Here is a 20,648-nt window from a genome sequence, read left to right as displayed (position 1 = left end):
TAGCTATGCTACTAATTAGAATGACTGCTTGTAAAATGTGCACTGGTATCAATGTAATACTTTTGTGGTCACATATCTATGTGTGAATAACATTAAAATTATGATAGAAAGCAGCAAAATCCAAGAAGTTAAGAGGCCAAATCCTGGCTATATTGTGCCACAAAGCTGCTATAATTGGGCAGCCAAGTATTCCTTTGTCATGGAGAATTTTCAGTGCATTATCTCCACAACCCACTCTAGCCTCTCATCCTGTCTACTTTTGTCCCTCCCCAGTTGAGCTATATAGATGAGATAATTCTCCACAAACTTTCCATATAATAAATCATTCAGATTTCTTGTAAATTAGCTGGACCAAAATACACTGAACTGTTTGCTTCTTTTGATAAAAGAGCAACAAGCCAGATCCTCAACTAGTGCAAATCTTTGTTATTCCACTGAAGTCCTGCTGAGCCAATTGATTGATACCATGAAGTTCTCATAAGCAAACTAGAGAAATGTGGTGTAGATGAAATTACTATATGGTGGGTGCACAACTGCTTGAAAGACCATATTCAAAGAGTAGTTATCGGGGTGGAGGTGGGGGAACATATCTAGTGGGGTCCCCCCTGGGTCTGTTCTGGGTCTGGTATTATCCGATATTTTCATGAATGACTAGGATAATGGAATGGAGAGTATGCTTAACATTTTTGAGGATGACCCAAGCTGGGAAGGGTTGCAAGCACTTTGAAGGACAGGATTAGAATTCAAAACCACCTTGAGAAACTGGAGAATTGGTCTGAAATCAACAAGATGAAATTAAATAAAGACAAGTGCAAAGTACTACTCTTAGGAAGAAAAAAATAAAATGCACCACTACAAAATTGGGATTAATTGGTGAGGCAGTGGTACTGCTGCAAAGGATCTGTGGGTTACAAATCGGATATGAATCAACAGTGTGATGCAATTGCTAAAAAGGCTAATATCATTCTGGGGCGTATTAACAGGAGTGATGTATGTAAGCCACAGGAGGTAATTCTACTCTATTCAGCACTGGTGAGGCCTCAAGTGGAGCACTGTGTTTGGTCTGGGCACCACACTTCAGGAAAGATGTGGACAAATTAGAGAGAGTCCAGAGGAGAGAAAAAAAATGATCAAAAGTTTAAGAAACTTGACCTATGAGGAAAGGTTAAAAAAAATGGGCATGTTTAGTCTTGAGTAAAGATGACTGAGTTGGGACGTAATAACTGTCTTCAAATATGTTAAGGGCTGTTATAAAGAGGATGGGGATCAATTGTTCCCCAAACCTACTGAAGGTAGGACAAGAAGTAAGGGACTTAATCACAGCGAAGGAGATTGAGATTAGATATTAAGAACAAATTTCTAACTATAAGGATAGTTAAGCACTGGAACAGGCTTCCAAAGGAGGCTGGGTAATCCCTGTCTTCGGAGGTTGTTAAGAACAGGTTAGAGAAACATCTATCAGGGATGATCTAGTATACTTGGTTCTGCCTCAGCATGAGGGGATGGACTAGATGATCCCTCGAGGTCCCTTCCAGCCCCTACATTTCTGTGATTCTATGATTTATACCTGCTGAGGATCTGGCTCTACATTTCTAACAGTTGATTGTATCTCTTAATGCTATCAATGATCATCCATCAGGAAATATGCAGTTAGGGGATTTGGTTGATGCCTATACCATCTAGAGAAGAGCGTCTTTGTTCACCATGCTGAGCCCATGAGATTGTCAAGATTACTGGATGATTCTCTCTCTCTACTTCTCAAGTATTGTTGCTTGGGCTTAACTTGTAGGAGGAATCCCAACTAAGACTGGCAGTGTAGTAGTTCTTGTTCTAGGTCTGGAAAGGTATGGACTCCCTAAGGATCACTTAGCACCCAGTCAGAACAATGTGAATGTTGGATCTCCCCAGGAGGAGAAATGGTCTAATGATAGATTGTTCAGAAGGAGAAATGGACTGAAAATGAATTGAAGGAACTGGGTCAAGTATAACAAGGAATCTGTATAGCTAGTAACATTCACTGATATTGCTATGGTAAATATATGTTATTTTTTCCCTAGAATGACTAAACTAGATAGTGCAAGGCTAACAGAATAGAAATGCCACTGGAAATTACAGGGACTTGTAAAATACCATATTAAGTGAAATAGCCATAGTATGCTCATGGTCAGATTATAGCAGGACTATTTCTGCTATCATTGCAGGAATGCATAAGTGCTGCACTAAATTAGTGTCTGTGGTTTAATGGGGCAAGAGACTGCAATAGCGGGAGGGTGAGGACAAGAGACTGAGCAGTAGGCAAATGTTGAGATTTTGGTGAAGAAACAGCATGAGGGAGAGAGCAGGTGGACATTTAGCTAGGCTGGAGAAGGGATCATTGCTGTTCAAGCCTGTTCAACAAAAAATATGTCTGTATATAGGTACATAGTTACTTAATACATAATGTGCCAGCAGATGGCACTCAAGACTACACAGCAGTGTTCGTAGGTTTTGTGGGACCAATAGAAGTTATGCTTGCTGTGTGCTGCAAATGGCTTCCAACATGCAGTTCTTAACACTTGCCGCTGTGCCACTTGGTACAGTTTCAGACAAATTGTTCTTTTAATGCTGAGTTGGGTTATCACAGACTCGCTAAGGCCGAATGGTGGCCCTGGCTGTTCGCCTGCACAGGGGAGCCAGAGGGTGCAAGGAACAGAGTTGTCTCCATAGAACCACAACCCCCTCACCCCAGCGCTGCACATGTGGGCAGGGAGTGGGGGGAGCCTTCATTCTGCCCCTGCAATAAGCCATCTGGCCCAGCTGAGCTGACGCTTCAAGGGAAGTAATCTGTGCCTGGGGGGTATCAGGCTGGTGCAGAGTACTTCCCCCCACATCCAACAATTGCTAAAGCATTTATAGCAGTGCATTTTTCATTGAGCTTAAATTTATTTATTTATTTATTTATATTTATGCTCTCTCTTTTATTTAGCTCTTCACATCTGATTTATCACACGAGAATGTTAAAGTATAAGCAATTGCATTTTTTTTGCTTCCTTTTCAGGGCCAGGACTTGCATTCATTGCCTACCCAAAAGCTGTCACCATGATGCCTCTTTCTCCGCTATGGGCAGCTTTGTTTTTCATGATGCTAATATTCCTTGGATTAGATAGTCAGGTATGAATCAAACATCACTTAAAAGAAATGTTGGGTCAGATTCTCAGCATATGTACAGCAGCATAGCTTCTTTAAAGTCAAGGGAGCTATGCCTCTTTGTACCTGATGAGGATCTGGCCCTGTTTAAAGCCTCTATTTCAAGTTTCTTATTTGATGATAAAAAAAAGCAAATCTGTATATTGCAGATTCCTTTATTATTAATTGTAAGCATCATCTGAGTTCTGCTTTTAATATTAATGTCAGTATGGTATGCTATTTCATCAACATTCAATTAGAATTGACAATACTGTTCAAGTCCACTCATTGTAAAACAACGACAGCACAATGGTATGTGTTTCTTTTCAAACCAACATGCAAGAAATTTTGATCACTGGGAAGAGGATACTGAAAATGAAAGTGCTTATGCTATACCTTCATATTTCAAGATATGATGGAAAGAAAGATGTAATTAGGTAATGCAGCAAAGTGACAGCACTATAGCTATTGCCCAGTCTATTTAATTATAGAAAAATTGCACAAGAATTGCTTCACCAGACATATTGTACGGTAATGAGTGTCTCATATTATCTAAGAAATCTGTATGTGTTTCAGGAAATAAGCATGATTGTAGGCTGTACAGTAAAGCTGTGTGGTGTTTGTATTGTACTTCAGCACTTCAGATCATTCAAATTAATGTTTTATAAGGTCTACACATTTCCAAGACGCAACTTGATGTAGCAGAATGCAAAAGGGACTGGAAATTACCAACTCCTGAGTTCTGCTCTAAGCTCTTTCAGTGACACATTGTCTGGCCTGTCCTGGGACACCTAACCACTCTGCTTCATTTTATTTCATCTGTAAAAATGGCGAGAAACACACTTACCTACCTCCGCAGGCTATTGAAGATAAATAGCTCAACACTTTGAAGATTACAGTGCTGCTTAAGTGCTGCTTATTATTCTTTTAAGTGACAGTTCCACAGTGCACTGAGTGTGCAATTCCTCATGTACACCCATCTCAACTTCGGGGCACCATTTAAGTCCCATTTAAGCACATATTTCAAAGATTTAAATATTGTGCTGGGCCTGTGCTCCACAATGAATTTCACTCTGAGATTATGATAGTTTTTACTTTTGGAATTTGGCTTTGGCCTTGAAATCCATAGGTTTGGACTTTTTGACTCTGAAATTTTGTTCTTCACTTTAAACAGTATCCTCGGGGATTTTTCAGTCTATCTCTTTGATAAGAATATAGGAGGGAACTTGAAGGGTTTTTTAGCAAATCCAATTCCCCAGAGTAGAAGAGATATGTATCTTATTTGGACTCTTTGTTATTTGTTTCAGTTTGTGTGTGTTGAAAGCCTTGTGACAGCTGTGGTGGATATGTACCCAAAGATTTTCCGAAGAGGATACAGAAGGGAACTGTTGATTCTTGCTCTTTCGATTGTATCATACTTTGTTGGCCTAATAATGTTAACAGAGGTAAGATGCCCTTTGTTTCATTTCAAAGGTACAGCCAAGGAAACAAGTTGGCTATTTTTAATCATGACATACTCCAGGCATAAGCACTGGAGATGGACAAAAACTGCTTTACAATAATGTTGATCAAATGAGTACAAACCATTTAAGAGACTGTTCTTAACTTCTAGATTTAACTAAAAGATTGTTCAACTCTTTAATTGCACCCTGAGCTCAGCAAATATTGTAATCAGGGATAGCCATTGGAAGGCCATCTATTCTACACCTCCCATCCATCCACAGGGATTGTCGTTTCTCCCCAATCACTTTGGGCTGAACCAATCAGATAGGAGGGTATTTGATACTGGCAGCCAGGAAAAGCCAGCCACCTTCTTAGGAATAAGAGCAGTGGTATATATAATTGAGAAAAACTAAAAAGGAAATTGGTGGTAGCTTTAATTTTCACCCCAGAGCATTAGTTGGACTGAATGCATCAAGTGAATGAAGGCCTGATCCAACAAAGCCCTTAAGCATGTGGTTTATTTAAGCACATGTATAGTCCCTTGTAGGTCAGTGGGACTCCTCACGTCCTTAAAGTTCAATATGTGCCTTGGTGCTATGTTGGACTGTGGCCAGGGTCTGCAGCTCTAAGTGCCTGTTCCATCGGTGCCCCGCTGATCAGAATTCCCCAGGTGCAGCGAATTGGTTTTGCCATTTGGAAGTACTGCTAAAGGAACCTGTTGACCTTAAAAATATCTTCAAGGCATCATTCGAATCAGATACGGAGCGTATAGAAAATGTGTTCTCGCTTGTCACGGCCATTACTTTAGCAAATATAGATGATCTAGATCTCCTCTCTGGCTGGTCAAGATAACAGCAATAAATAAATCTTGGGAAACGTGAAAGGGTTCGGGGTTTTAAAAAGCTACTTCGATTCACAGTCTCTGACAGTGAGTTCTTTTCCACAGACAGTCTCACTGTCTTTTAACCCGTACACCATCAGGCCGAACATTCCTCTCCTCCCTAATCCTTCTCTTCCTTCCCCGAAGCAGGAGTCCCACCTGAGTACATATTTGCATTGCTGACCCATGCCGGAGTCTGTGCCACTAGGTCTTCACCGCTGTTACACACCACTCGCAGAAATAGAACCACACAATGACCCCGACCCAGAGATGAGATGCAGTTGCATGGCTGTGGCTAGGGGCCGAGGCCTTTTCTTGCTCTTGACTCTCCTGCAAGGAGGTGTGGTGGTTATGAGGGTGAGCTGCAGCCTTTGTACATATAAGAGCCTCTGATTTGCATGTAGCTCTGGATTGTGCAAAGATACATTTGTCTGCTCTGTGTATTATTTCAGTGTTCTCATGGCCAAACCAAAGCACAGAAACAATAGCCATGTGTTCTTCAGATGGTTCCCACTCCAAAGCCCACTGAAGTCAATGGGAGCTTTCCCATTGACTTCAGTGTACTTTGAATCAGGTCCAAGGTTATCATCACTTCCATCCCTAAAGGATGTTGGTTGGCACCACTCTTTGTGTGTGCATTTGTTTTGATGTATCTAGTCTGTTTAATCTGGCTATCTAGGCATTTCTAATGCATCCATTAATATTGCTAATACAGACTGAAGGCATTCCAAGAAGTAAAGTTACATTTGAACTGGGAGAAAGTGGATGATGAGCTTGGTTTGCTCCCTGGATATGTCTACACTGCAGTCAAAGGTGTGATTGTAGCTCAGGTAGGCATATGCATGCGAGCTTTACTTCAGCTAGCATGGCAAACAACAACAGTAAAGACATGGTGGCACAGGCTTCAGTGTGGGCTGTCTGGAGCACTGGGTATATACTTGTGTTGCTGACCCATGCCACAGTCTGTGCCACTGGGTCTTCGCTGCTATTTTTAGCACTCCTAGCTAGATTAAAGCTAGCGCAGGTAAAGCAAGCTGCAATCACACCTCCAATTACAGTGTAGACATACCCCTCAGTTCTTCAGCAGGTCACCAGCTAGTAAATCTGTTGCTGTGGTTGCTGTCTAATGTACTCAAAGCAGGTGTATTAATAAGAACTCCTACTAACTACCAGGAAAGTTCATGATGCTCAGTAAACCAAGGAAAAATTAGTATTTGCCCCATATCTGACTAGAAATGGTTATCCTAATCCGATTCCTCTGGCAAACTTTCAACCGATCAACTGGAATGTCAGCATTAATCATAATGCTTTACTGTAAAACCATTATTTGATCACTTCTGTTACAATGTGGCCTATCTTATCTGTATTGTAACTAATTATAAATTATAGTGAAAATACTGAGTACACTATAACTGTACCAGGCAGCCAATAAAATCCAAATCAATAGCTACCCAAGAGCAGTTATGCATATGCAGTAGAGGTTGGATTAATGTATTATGTGATGTAGAATGTTGCAAGCATCAGGAGAGAGGCCATCAATCACAATTTCTTAGCCTTTCCGTTTCTTTGGAACTATAACAAAGTGAGAGTGCTTTAGAAGTTGGCCATTATCTACAGATAATGATGAGTTTGTTAGGGAACAGATATCCAGAGTTTGTGCCACAGGATGTCAACACTTGAAGAACATACTAAATCAAGTTACTTCTATTAGGTTAATTAATGGTTCCATGTGTCAGGGAGTTTTTAGGTTAATATAGCTGGGAAAAATGATTCTTTTAAATTTGTTTTATTATTCTCTAATACAAAGTCCCTGTAGTGACCAGTTAAGGATTATTTTTGCTGTTGTTTAAATGCCAATGTTCAAGTGTACACTGTTTGGGGAAGTCGCCCTGCATTCTGATATCAGCTGACACGTTAGCTCAGAAAGCTTGTACTTTTGAGCTCTAGTCCACTTTGGCTTTTTTGATCCTTGACTTGAGTGACTCCATGAAGTTATTCTTTAACGTCCAGAAGGTACCTTCAGCAAAAGCAAAAGCTGAAGGTAGCCAAATAAATTCACAGCCCAGAGTAAATCCTTGGTGCTTGGAGAGAATCCAGGCTGTAAAGTCAGTCTGCTCATTCTGCGTTCTCATTGCGCTAAAGCCCATGATGCTACTGCTGATTATCACTCCTGTTTCTCATTTCTTTTGGCACTAAATAACTTCTAGACGGTGTATTCATTTTCAGAGGACTGTTTAGTTCCTTATTTCCACTTCCTCCCTATAAACATGCATGCACTATGTGTTGTAATTGAAAGGTGGATGATGGGCTGGATTGTGGCTCACAGAGAACGTAGCCATCCAGAATACCTTCAGGGACCCTCAGGAAGCACACTGAGCCGTGGTTCTCAAGCGTCCTTCTTCAAGTGACTTGCCCAAGGTCACAGGAAGTTTGTACCAGAGCCAGACATTGAACCCACATCACCTGAGCTTCAGGGCAGTGACTTAAATATGCACCCATTCTTCCCTTATGGCACCTGCTCCTCAATTGTCCCCCCTTCCTCCATGGCCAGTTCTAACCCCAATTTCATCTCTTCCTCACACATGCTAGCCCCAGATTTCCTCCCCTAAGTCCTGGGAGTCAGGAAGCACCCAACCAGGTTGTCTGATTTGTTAGAGGTGCGGGCCAGGTCAGCTGCTTGGGGCTGTCTTGTAGGGCTGCTCTAATGTGCCAGGTTAAGCAATCCATCTCTCACTGGCTCCCCCTCTCGTGGCTGGAGAGAGATGGCAGCATTTTCACACAGCTCTTGGGTACCTGCTGGGTTGTAGGAATCTCTGCTGCACTGGGGAAGAAGCAGAATGATCAGTCAGGCAGCTGCAAGCTTGCGGTTGCTGTCTGGGAGTTTGGCTGCACTGTGCAACGAGAAGCACCATGTGGTGCTGTTGTGCTGCATTCTCAGGCAGAGCCTGATATCGAAGCAGTCTCTCAAGCATCCCATCCAGCTAATCTTTCTCCCTGTGCAGAGAGCAGGCACAAAGCCCAGGCACCTTTTAAATGGGTGATTTGGGAATTAATGTTAAAGTCAATGTCCAAGAGTGAATTTTAGTCTCAGTTTCTATATGCTGGGGTATTTGGAGCAGAGCAGCCCTCCAGACAGCCTTGGGAGCTAACCTGCCAAGCAAATGCCCGATTTGCAGTGGCCATTGCTGGCCTGATTTCATTGATGGAGGTCATCTTTGTTGCTTATGATCAGGGAATTTTGGAATATTCCCTCCCACCCTGCCTCACATACACACACAAATCTCAGACGGCCGTAATAGATGAGGTATCTATTACCCAGACAGAAATCTGAGCTAATCTGCACAGGGAGAAAATAGAAATGAAGTTCTCCAATCTCTGTGGAATTTAGAAAGCATGTTTTCCTTTTGTTTTCTGTTGTCTATTTTATTTGGCCCAACAGATCCTTTAAAGACAGATATTTTTAAAGATTAAAAATAGATTTCTTTCAAAATCTATATTAGCGGATTCATGAATGTCTGCACAGTGTTTTGCTCATGTGAATTGCCACATAAATGGTAAGTAGCTTCAGGACCGGCACCAGCATTTCTGTAGCCCCAAGCGGAAAAAAAAACAAAAAACCGCGATCACGATCAGCGGCGGCAATTGGAAAAAAAAAAAAAAAGCTGCAATCGGCGGCGGCGGCAGTTCTGCGGCAGGTCCTTCGCTCCTAGAGGGAGTGAGGGACCTGCCGCCCCTGAATTGCCGCAGGTGCCGCCCCTCTCCCTTGGCCGCCCCAAGCACCTGCTTGTTAAGCTGGTGTCTGGAGCCGGCCCTGAGTAGCTTTATTATTACTGCTAAATGGAATGACCTATTCTGGCACAGATCTTTTTTAAGCTACAAAATCCTGCCAAACCCTGTAGCAGTCCCATAAACCATTCTACAAGAGTCCATGCTTTTTATCTGATGCTATTGCAAACACCAGATGGTACCTGAATTTTAAGAACAGAAATAAATGTCTTGATTATAGGAATATATAGGATTATATATGTATATGTAAATGTCTTGATTATGTATATATATATATATAAATGTCTTGATTATATGAATTATAGGAATATTAACTTGCAGTGTTTATATCCTATGGGCTGTCCATTTAAATGACTAGAACATCAGGACATGACAATTAGGTCCATGTGACTGGACAAGCACATTAATGAATCTTTCTGTACATAACCATACAGTAAAACTGTTAATATTGTAGGCATATAGGAAGTCATTATTATGCTGCAAAGCCAAGGATGAATAGGGACATCAACTTCCCTTATTGCTATTGTTTCAGTTTTGCTGGCTACAGACCCAAGACAGAATTGCATCAGGCTCTACTCTCAGTGATATTATTATAGCCAGAAAAGCCAAATATATCACATGAAGTGAAATGTGAGCTTCTGGAGACATTCAGGAAAGTAGTCCATTTTCCAAACCCATGGATTTCCTGCATCTACATATCTACTGTATAATCTACCTTCAGTATATCCAATGATCCCATTGCCTACCTATCTAGACTGCCGTGGCATTCTGCATCTCAGGATGCTTTTCTCAGTAGCAGAGATTCTAAAATGTGATGTGCAGCAAGACATTTTCAAGGGCACAAAGGATAGTTAGGCATTCAGATCCCCTTGAAAATCAATGGGATTTGGATGCCTAACTCCATCAGACACTTAAAACCTCCCACCCAGGGATGCTGGAATTTAAATGACACCCTCTCATTATTCTCTTTCCTTGTGGCAACTGAATTGTTCTTAATCATCTTCCAAGCACAGAGGCACCTCATTTTTTCTTGAAAGCTGTCTCTTGAATTTCACAGTGAAGTGCCAGCAGGTGCATCTGGTCAGAAGACTGACTGCCTCTCTAACTCTGCCGTGTCCAACCTCCTCTTGAAGAAGCAAGAGGTTTCTCTAAGCCTTTACCCTCTCTCTAGACAGAAGCCTTTTCCATTGTGATGTTTACTTTTCTCCCTCTCTTTGGTGCCTCTGTGGTAGGAACAGGATCCCTGCAACAGCAGTCTACAGGAAAACCTGGATTTGAGGAGAAAACCCAGCAGTGTAACAGGTCCAGCTAACATCTTAGTGACTTCTGCACATGATCCCACTGTACAATAATACAGTGCTCCCACTCTACAGCTATGTGGCAGACAAGCCTTACACTGTGTGGGGTGGAAATTCAGCAGCAGAAGCTGGCCATGCAGAATCTCCTGGCCCAACTGTTCCTGACTACTTGGTGCTCCGGGCCAAGATGATGCATGGCAGCTAGGGACTCTGGACCATTTTGTCCAGCTGTGGTAGGCAAGCTTTAAGCTGCTTTGGAGTGGAAATTCAGCAGCAATACCTAGCATTTTGGAAACCCAAGCCAGAGGTCTTTGGCTGTTTTTTTCTGCTTTGACTGGGGTGAAAAATGGCATCCAGGAGTGTCTCCAAGAAGCTGGCAAGTCAGAGGGGCAGGAAAGACTCACAGTGGGACCTCCATCCCCACCTCCTACTTCAGATTGCCACAGAAACCAGATGTTTTTTGCCCCTGTTTGTCCAGGAAGGGCCATAACCGGTCCTTACTGTGCTCAGTATCTTGTGCCCCTGCCCCCTCAATGGACCTGTCAGGTCTCCACTCTCTGAGGGCAGCTCTGGCTCCTACAGACTCTGACACCAAAGCAGCAGTTTGAAAACAAGCAAACAAAACTGCTCAGATGGCTAAGCTTCCCCGTCTTTGGTACCAATTCCTATGAACTCAGGGCACTGATCCTGTTCTCTGAGCTCCCTCCAATGTGTGTTTGTGCAGCATGGCAAGCCTGCCATTTTCCCACTCTCTTACCACTGGATTTCTTCAGTGAGTCACGAGAGCAGACTAAAATAGCTAGAACCTGCAGGAAGACGTGTGATTAAGATATTCTCCTTCCAGTTTCCCTTCATGAGCACCAGACTGGCCTAACCAGTCATTGTCATAGAGCCTGGTGGCAACTTTCACCCTAGCAACATTGCATGAAGTATCTAGCTACTTACACCATGGACCTGCCAGCGCCAGTGGACAATCAAAATGACAGTGATCCTGCACCAAACTGTCGGCATGAAGGAAAGAGAGGGCACAGTTTTGTGACATAGCTGTGAAACTTCTTCAACAAGACTTTAAAGCCCATAAAGTATTATTGCCTGAGTAAGGGGCTTCAAGCCTGAATGGTTATGCCTAATATTGCTCTTCCCTCCTCCCTATCATCCCTGACATCTATAAACATATGGTTTTTCCAACAAAAAGGCACTTCCCTGTCTCTTCAAGGGGCAGGTCAGAGACTGGGGCAGCAGCAAAAGTTTTAGTTGAAGAAGTAGCAGAATCTTTATGACTGTGAGGCAGGGTAGCCCAGGAGATCGAAGGTTGCACTACCGTTTCTGAGGTGGTTCATCCAAGTCTTTGGTGCCATGACCAAAAAAGAAAGACAGAGAACGGGGAGAACTACTTGAGTTTTTACCATTGTCCTCTTAGAACAGAGTTTCCTGCCAAAGTTTTTAAGCCTTCCAAATGAAAATAAAAAATCCTTAGCAGACAGTTGGGTGCTCAGAACTATCTGGAAATTTCCAAATTCTTCATCTTCCTCCATCCTGTCACCCCTTCTTCCTTGGGACCAGCAAGCAGTCAGTAAAGGATTGACCGTATACAAGCCCATTTCTGTATAGCGTCCAGGCCTTACTGATAAAGCGATTTCATCATTCTACAGGGAAGCTGGTCACAATATGCCAATTTGCTTCTGCCACCAATGCTACCTGCACAGGGAGAACTGTGGACTAGATACCAATTCCAGACAATGCCCTTTGTAGTTTTTCCTGTTCCTTGCTTTCTTATGAGTCTGATGGTATCTCTGATGGTCAGTCTGTGACAGGAAAGTAATAAATGACTTGTTGATAGCCCACTCATATGAGATATTATCTGCATATACTAATTAAACCTTCCAATTGCTTGACTCCCTTGTCTTCATCATCTGTTTACAGAGAGGAAATCCTTAGTACTCTCTCAGGATCTGGCCTGCTGTTGGGCATTCTGTCAGACACTCCTGGTTCTAGTCCAGTTGCCCCAAAAAAGATTTCACAATGTATTTCTTCTGGAAGCACCAAGTATTTGTCCTCCAGGGACTCTAATACTCTGTATGATAGTGACTGGTTGTGGAAACTATTCCATAGTGGTGATGCACCTCTATACTCGACATATTATCTTGATTTATTAGTGAATTTTCCAGAGTCAGTGCACCCCTGAGGGAGCTCAGATAGACCCCATTCAATTCTAGTCAAATGGTTGTCTGAGGAAGCTTATCACTACAACTTACTAGTGTTGTAAGCAGTTTAGATGGTGATTCTCTCTCTATTCTGTAAGATTCCCTCTAGATTTGGCTGCCAGTCATGTGAAAAGCAATGATTGGAACTACATGGTATACTGGCAGCTTCATGCTACAAGAAGAAAGTACAAGTTAAAACTCCTAGTGAAATTCACTTGCTTCTGGAGCGGGAAGTTTTGTGGATTATTCATTGTTTATATTGGAATTTTACAGTAGTACCCACTGCCTCTGGGGTGCTTTCCAAGCCCTCATTAAGGACAGTCTCTGCTGCAAGGAACTCACAACATAGGGCATTTGAGATGCTACATTCTCAAGTAATTAGGAGAAATGTAGTGGCCCAGGCACCCATAGTCTCTCAAATGCCTAATGATGTCAGTTCAGCATCATTGAATCTCCTAGTTCTTGAGAATTGTCTATGCCAGGATCCTCTCAAACTGCCGACCTACAGCACCTGAGACTCTTTGCAAGGTACCTGAGCAGTTTTGCCTTGTAGAGGATGAATAATCAACAGAACTTGTGGACTTACTGCTCAAATCTAGAAACTGTCCACAAATCTGGGCTTTTCAGAGGATTCTGAGAACATGGTCCTAAAGGTGTTCTTGAAAGGAAACCTGAAAGGTGTTCAGGAAACACATTTTGTCTGACAACTAGGGATGTGTTGGAGTTTCTTTTAACTGAGGTTTTGAGTGGATCTTGAATTCAAGCTTCCTGGAGGTCCAACTCTGTATTAGAGACCTTATAGAATATTCTTTTAACATCTAGCCCTTCTTTAGAGCACTCTCACCTTTCCCAATTCCTTAAAGCTGTGTCTCTGCAGAGATGTGGTCAGAAGACTAGTAGAATGATTTGATGCTTCAGGTAATCTCTGATACTGCTTTTTTAAATATATAGAGTCATCTTCCCCATACTTTGTCAATGTATTTTCCTTTAGTAAGTACTGTGACACTGGCAGACCCGGTGCCAGCTCATGCCAAGGCCCCGAGGACTCAAGTGAACACTGGACAATATATAGCTGGAAATTATTCTGGCTCATCTATGTGTTCGCACTGTTAAAATAGATGTTAAGTTTTTAAGAATGTGTTTAGTGATTAGATTTTATGAAACGCTTGTAGGATGCTGCATATATTGATCTCACTCATAACATCTGTACCCCATGTTATAAGATTATATTAAGGTTAGGTCTACTCTTAAACTGGTGCAGGTGCACTGCTGTAGCACGTCAGTGAAGATGCTACTAGGCTGACAGGAGAGCTCCATGAGAGGCAGTAGCTGTGTTGATGGGGGAAGCCCTCCCATTGACGTAGCACTGTCTACACTGAGAGTTAGGTCACTATAACTGCGTCACTCAGAGGTGTAGATTTTTCACACCTGTGAGTGACATCGTTCTGCCGGTGGAAGTTTGTAGACATAGCCTAAGGCCTTGGCTACACTTACCCGCTAGTTCGACGGCTGGAAATCGAACTTCTGGGTTCAACTTATCGCGTCTAGTCTGGACGTGATAAGTCGAACCCGGAAGTGCTCGCCGTCGACTGCGGTACTCCAGCTCGCCGAGAGGAGTACCGCGGAGTCGACGGGGGAGCCTGCCTGCCGAGTGTGGACCAAGGTAAGTTCGAACTAATTCGAACTAAGGTACTTCGAACTTCAGCTACGTTATTCATGTAGCTGAAGTTGCGTACCTTAGTTCGAATTAGGGGGGTAGTGTAGACCAAGCCTAAGTGTTTGCCTTGTAAACCTCTGTAATGATGTAGTTCGCCAAACAGGAAAGAAGCATTAACTCACATAAAACCCTGAAGGTGTTAGGCCCTTCCCACAATAAGGCCCACTGAAACTAAATGAGCCATTGTGAAACATCAAAGAGCAAAGATTTTGTTGATTGCCCCCACACACAACCCAACACCCATGAAGAGGAGACGTGCATATGGACTCATTCCATCAGCTTGCACTCTAGGGGAAGGGAATAAAAATCCTCAACAAGGAGAAACTATAGCTCTATGTTGCTTGGACTTTGGGAGGGCAAGATTTCTAAGCATAAGCAAGGGATCCCCAGCAGCTGAGCCTGGGTTAGTCCTAAAGGACATATGGAGCTTGCATATTACAGCAGTTTCTATCACCTTTTGAAACCTAACATGGCAACTCATTTATATGTGTAAGTTTACCTGCTTTAACCTTGTAATTAACTCTTATTTCCTTTTCTTGGTTAATAAATCTTTAGTTAATTTATTATAGGATCAGCTACAAGCATTCTCTTCGGTGTAAAATCTAGGGTGCAATTGACCTGGGTAAGTGACCAGTCCTTTGGGGCTGGGAGTAACTTGAGTGGTGTTGTGATATTTGGTGTAAGGGACCATCTATCACAAAGGCAAGCTTGCCTAAGTGGCAAGATAGACCGGAGTACCCAAGGGGACGGTCTGTGACTTCATGTTAAGGCTGTTACAATGCTTTAGGAGTTCACACTGTTACTTGGCTGGTGAAATCTAAGTAGAGAACTCACAACCAATTTGGGTTTGTGCCTTGCTTCTTAACAGACTACCCTGGGCCTGGTACTCACGCTCCTGAGCCACTCCAGGCAACTTGACAATTACATTGGCCAAAAGAGTTTTAGGGGCCTTCTACATCTGGAATCCTTATGTACAATTTATTTCCTAGATGAGGTGACTCTTGGGCTTGCACTAGAATTTTCTGTCCTCTCAAAATTAGAGTTTTCACTTGAACCAATTTGTTTATTTGCCTTCCACATATTCTAAGCCCTGCCACAACCAGGAGAATCAGTTGCACATGTTTTGTTTTTGAGGCACTGAAATTCTATTTATGCAAAACTATGGGATCTTGCTTTGCTGTAAGTCTTCATTTCCATTTTTTGTATAATAAATGAATAAAATGATAGATGAAGTATTCTGTGTGGAGATGGCTGAACTTTTCTAATGCGTATTAATTAAAATGTACAGATTGTCTTCTCATCTTGTGCAATGGGCTGGGGAATCAGAGAGACAATCAGTTCTCTGAACAACTTCACCGGCTGGCAATACATTGTAAGGTAGCAAGTAGAGCTGAGGGAACAGAAGCTAAACTGAAAAAAACCTGTTTGTTTCAAACAGAAATTGATTTTTAATTTTTGTTTTTGTGAGTGAAACTCTCCCCCCCCAAAAAAATAAATTCATTTTGAATGGACAGAAACTTTATGATAGATTCAAAGCAATTTTCTTTTTGACTTTTTTGTTTCAGTTTGGTCATTTTTGGGTGTCTTTCCTGGGTGTGTGTATTTAATTGGAAAAATTTCAAAATGGAATGCTGTTTCAAAACAAAAAGTAAAAACAAAACATTTGAAACTGGCCAAAATGAAATGTTTCCACTAGGGCTGTCAATTAATCACAGTAAACTCACATGATTAACTCAAAAAAATTAATCATGATTAAAAAAATTAATCATGATTAATCTGTTTTAATCGCACAGTTAAACAATAGAATGCCAGCTGAAATTTATTAAATATTGTGGATGTTTTTGTACATTTTCAATTATTTTGATTTCAGTTACAACACAGAATACACAGTGTACAGTGCTCACTTTATATTATAATGTTATTACAAATATTTGCCCCATAAAAATGGTAAAACAACAGAAATATTATTTTTCGGTTCATCTCATACAAGTACTGTAGTGCAATCTCTTTATCATGAAAGTGCAACTTACAAATGTAGATTTTTTTTGTTACATAACTGCACTCAAAAACAAAACAATGTAAAACTTCAGAACCTACAAATCCACTCAGTTCTATTTCTTGTTCAGCCAATCACTAACACAAACATTTGTTTATGTTTACGGGAGATAATGCTGCTCACTTCTTATTTACAATGTCACCTGAAAGTGAGAACAGGCATTCGCATGGCACTTTTGTAACTGTCATTGCAAGGTATTTACGTGCCAGATATTCTAAACATTCGTATTCCTCTTCATGCTTCTGCCACAATTCCATGCTGATGATGCTCATTAAATAAATAATGTGTTAATTATATTTGTGACTGAACTCCTTGGGGGAGAATAGTATGTCTCCTGCTCTGTTTTACCCACATTCTGCCATATATTTCATGTTATAGCAGTTTCGGATGATGACCCAGCGTATGTTGTTCGTTTTAAGAACATTTTCACTGCAGATTTGACAAAACGCAAAGCAGGTACCAATGTGACATTTCTAAAGATAGCTACAGCACTCAACCCAAGTTTTAAGAATCTGAAGTGCCATCCAAAATCTGAGAGGGATGTAGGTGTAGAGCATGCTTTCAGAAGTCTTAAAAGAGCAACACTCTTATATGGAAACTACAGAACTCGAACCACCAAAAAGGAAAATCAACTTTCTGCTGGTTGCATCTGACTCAGATGATGAAAGTGAACATGTGTCAGACTGCACTACTTTGGATCGTTATTGAGCAGAGCCTGTCATCAGCATGGACGCATGTCCTCTAGAATGGTGGTTGAAGCATGAAAGGGACATATGAATCTTTAACACATCTGACATGTAAATATCTTGTGACACTGGCTATAACAGTGCAATGTGAACACCTGTTCCCACTTTCAGGTGACATTGTAAACAAGAAGCGCATCTCCTGCAAATGAAAACAAACTTATATGTCTGAGTGACTGACTGAACAAGAAGTAGGACTGAGTGGACTTATAGGCTCTAAATGTTTACATTGTTTTATTTTTGAATGCAGTTTTTTGTACATAATTCTACATTTGTAAGTTCAACTTTCTCGATAAAGCGATTGCATTACAGTACTTGTATGAGATGAATTGAAAAATATTATTTCTTTTATTTTTTATAGCACAAATATGTGCAATCAAAAATAAATATAAAGTGTGTTCTGTGTTGTAATTGAAATCAATATATTTGAAAATGTAGAAAACATCCAAAAATATTTAAATAAATGGTATTTTATTATTGTTTAACAGTGCAATTAATCACCCGATTAATCACAATTAATTTTTTAATCACTTGACAGCCCTAGTTTCCACTTAGTTGAATTCAACCCAAACTCACGAATAGTTTTGGAGCCTCAAAAATGTATTTTTTAGCAAAAGTACTGTTTGCCAAAAAATATTCTCCCAGCAATAGTAGAGAGAGGGGGTTACAAAAAAACCAAAGAGCCTTTGTTCTGGGAGGATGAGGAGGAATAGCTTAGTTGTAAGGGATCATGGAGCGCAAGGTGACCACTTCAGAGAAGGAAAAATTAAGGCTGGCTAGTGAATTTTACTTCTTTGTACCATGTTAGCTTGGCACAATTGTACTGCATACTTCAGCTAATCAGGGAGGACCACTTAAAGGGATGTTATGCCTGGCTTGCATGCAGTGCTTGATTTGTAATGAAAGAGGTGCTGGGGCTCAAGCAATTAAGTGCCGAGGCTCAAGCAATTCTTTTATATTCATAACTGATGCAGCAAGCCCAGAGGTGCTGGGGCTATGAACTGCCAAGCATAGAGGTGCCAGGGTTCAGCCCTGGCACAAATTAAGCATTGCTTGTATGCCACCAAAGCCTAGAAAAAAACAGACTTCTATTGGCTTGTGCTTTGTAGATGCCAAATGAAGTTTTTGCTGAAGTAGAACCCTGTTTGCCCTTGATCACACTCTATTTCTGGAATGTCCACATTATTTAGGGAGCTCTATTTTAAAACCATTAGAAAAGCAGCTTTTTATTTGAAAGGGAAAGAAATTAAAGAAAAGCCTACCAGTAAGTCGTTAATTAATTGATCTTTGTTACATGATAAAGACTTAGATGAGCAAAGCATCTAAAAGACCTTGAGCTACATGCAAACCTTGTGTAAGTGGGTGCACCTGACTATGAGACCATGTTCCATAGGAATTACTGTTCTGCAAGTTTTCACAGGATTTAGCTAATGCTTTTTACATAGTAGTGTAACAGACATTTGAAGAAATCTGCATATTTATGCGCAGGGCTTAGGAGATCATAAGCATTTTCAGTCATTTAAATCTTGGTGCTGTAACAGTGAAGTTGCAAATATGATGGAATGGGAAGAACATTTCAGAAAAGGATCAAATGTCATGCTCCGTTATCCTAAGTTCACCTAGAACATGACATTAATTCTGATGGGTCTTGTTCCCGTCTCCCTCCCGCCCCCAAGACATTTACTATCTTAATGCAAATGTGCAGTATTTAACAGGCTAAGGGAGTAGGAGAAAAGAGCCTTCACAATAACAAATCACTGACAAATTATCATCCCTCATTACTGAACGAGAATGACTGTGCAATTAAAATCATATTTGTGCTTTGAAATATTCCCATCAGACCTCCACAGTCTATTTTGGTTTCCCTTTTCTGTCTTTTGTGTTTAAGGGTGGAATGTACGTTTTCCAGCTGTTTGACTCCTATGCAGCCAGTGGGATGTGCCTTCTTTTTGTGGCTATATTTGAATGCATCTGCATAGGCTGGGTTTACGGTGAGTTACTGAAGACTGCTACATTATTGTGTGTTTATGGAAGTCATACACTTATGGCCTTAGTTTTAGGACCAGATTTAAAGTGACACAGGGCCCTTGTCACACCATGACAGGGGCCTCCATGGCTCTGCCCTTGTATTATGGCTCTGCCTCCCACTAGGAGTGTCAGTGGCAGGAGGGGACCTCTCCCTTCCAAAGAGGCAGGAGCAGGGCCAGGGCTTTCCTTCCCTCTGGGGTTCCAGGAGTGGTAGCAGGGGTCCTCCTCACTCCCTGGCCAAAGAGGCAGAAGTGTCAATAGCAGGGGCCCAGCTCTTGGTTCTGGCTATCTGCAGACTCAGGCAGACATGGTTGCCTTGGTTACATGCAAGCCACCTTTTTAAGCTTCTCTTTGTGGCAACAAGGGCTAGAAACTTACTTTTATAAAATGAAAGCTGAGATTCTGATGTCACATGTCCTCAGAACCAGGGGCAGCCTCTATGCCTTAAATGGGCCCTGCTCAGACTGATATTGACCAGAAGCCATTAGGATTTGGCAGCTGGTTGGTCCCTATTTCCCATTGGGCAGACGCATATCCCCAGCACTGCCTTTCCTTTCTGGCCTTGGTGTCCCGGTATTCAGGGAGCACAGTGAACATATTGTATGTCCACCCCGGGAAGGGCCTCGTCACAGACATGTCCCTTCTAACTCTTCTCATTTCCAGGCTAAATAATCCTAGTCTTTGCAATCGATTGCTCACAGAAACATTCTATATTCACTTTTGGTTTGGTTTTTTTTTCGGGCAGGCAGCAATCGCTTTTATGATAATATTGAAGATATGATCGGGTACAGACCATTGTCATTAATTAAATGGTGTTGGATGGTCCTAACTCCTGGTATTTGTGCTGTAAGTATTAATCTGAATAAATTGGTTGGGAATGCGTAGGTTTCCTGCAGATTTTTTTACCAGATGTTTGAGGCTAATGAATTACAGAAATAGAGAAGTAATCATCATGGCATTTGGCATATATTTTAATTGTTTACAGGAGATTTGGTAAGAATCAATGTTAACTTCATTTTTCCCTCTGCACATAATTCTAATGCTTCCCATAACAGGAAAAAGCAAACTCCCTAGTTGGACATCTGAGGTTTGTGCACACAAATATGAGCTTTTGCACATGCAAAAGATTTCACATGCAAAACTGCGGGTGCAAATATAAAGATTGGCTCAAGACCAATAATGTTGCCCTTATTTTCTAATAGTGCTAGATTTGAAACTATCTTGCTCATTTCTCCTATCACACCTAGATTACCAGACCCAAAACTTAATCTCTGCTGTGCAGTTATGCTTTGCCATCAAAGTGCAAGTTTTATTGTCAAGTGAAAGTT

The 20,648-nt window shown here is 41.5% G+C and overlaps 1 protein-coding gene across 1 annotated transcript in view; it reads left to right on the top strand.

The window, feature by feature from the left end:
- Window positions 1-20,648, top strand: part of SLC6A11 (solute carrier family 6 member 11) — a 188,026-nt gene that overhangs the window by 163,571 nt on the left and 3,807 nt on the right. The window contains exons 10-13 of the mRNA XM_034775846.1: window positions 3,038-3,150; window positions 4,473-4,610; window positions 19,181-19,283; window positions 20,066-20,166. Coding sequence (XP_034631737.1) covers window positions 3,038-3,150; window positions 4,473-4,610; window positions 19,181-19,283; window positions 20,066-20,166 — 455 coding nt within the window. The remainder of the gene's footprint in view (window positions 1-3,037; window positions 3,151-4,472; window positions 4,611-19,180; window positions 19,284-20,065; window positions 20,167-20,648) is intronic.

The sequence above is a fragment of the Trachemys scripta genome, chromosome 7 (genome assembly GCF_013100865.1).
Source record: "Trachemys scripta elegans isolate TJP31775 chromosome 7, CAS_Tse_1.0, whole genome shotgun sequence".
Classification (NCBI taxonomy): Eukaryota; Metazoa; Chordata; order Testudines; family Emydidae; genus Trachemys; species Trachemys scripta.
Note: the sequence above shows the minus strand (reverse complement) of the source record. Positions and strands in the feature narration are given on the sequence as shown.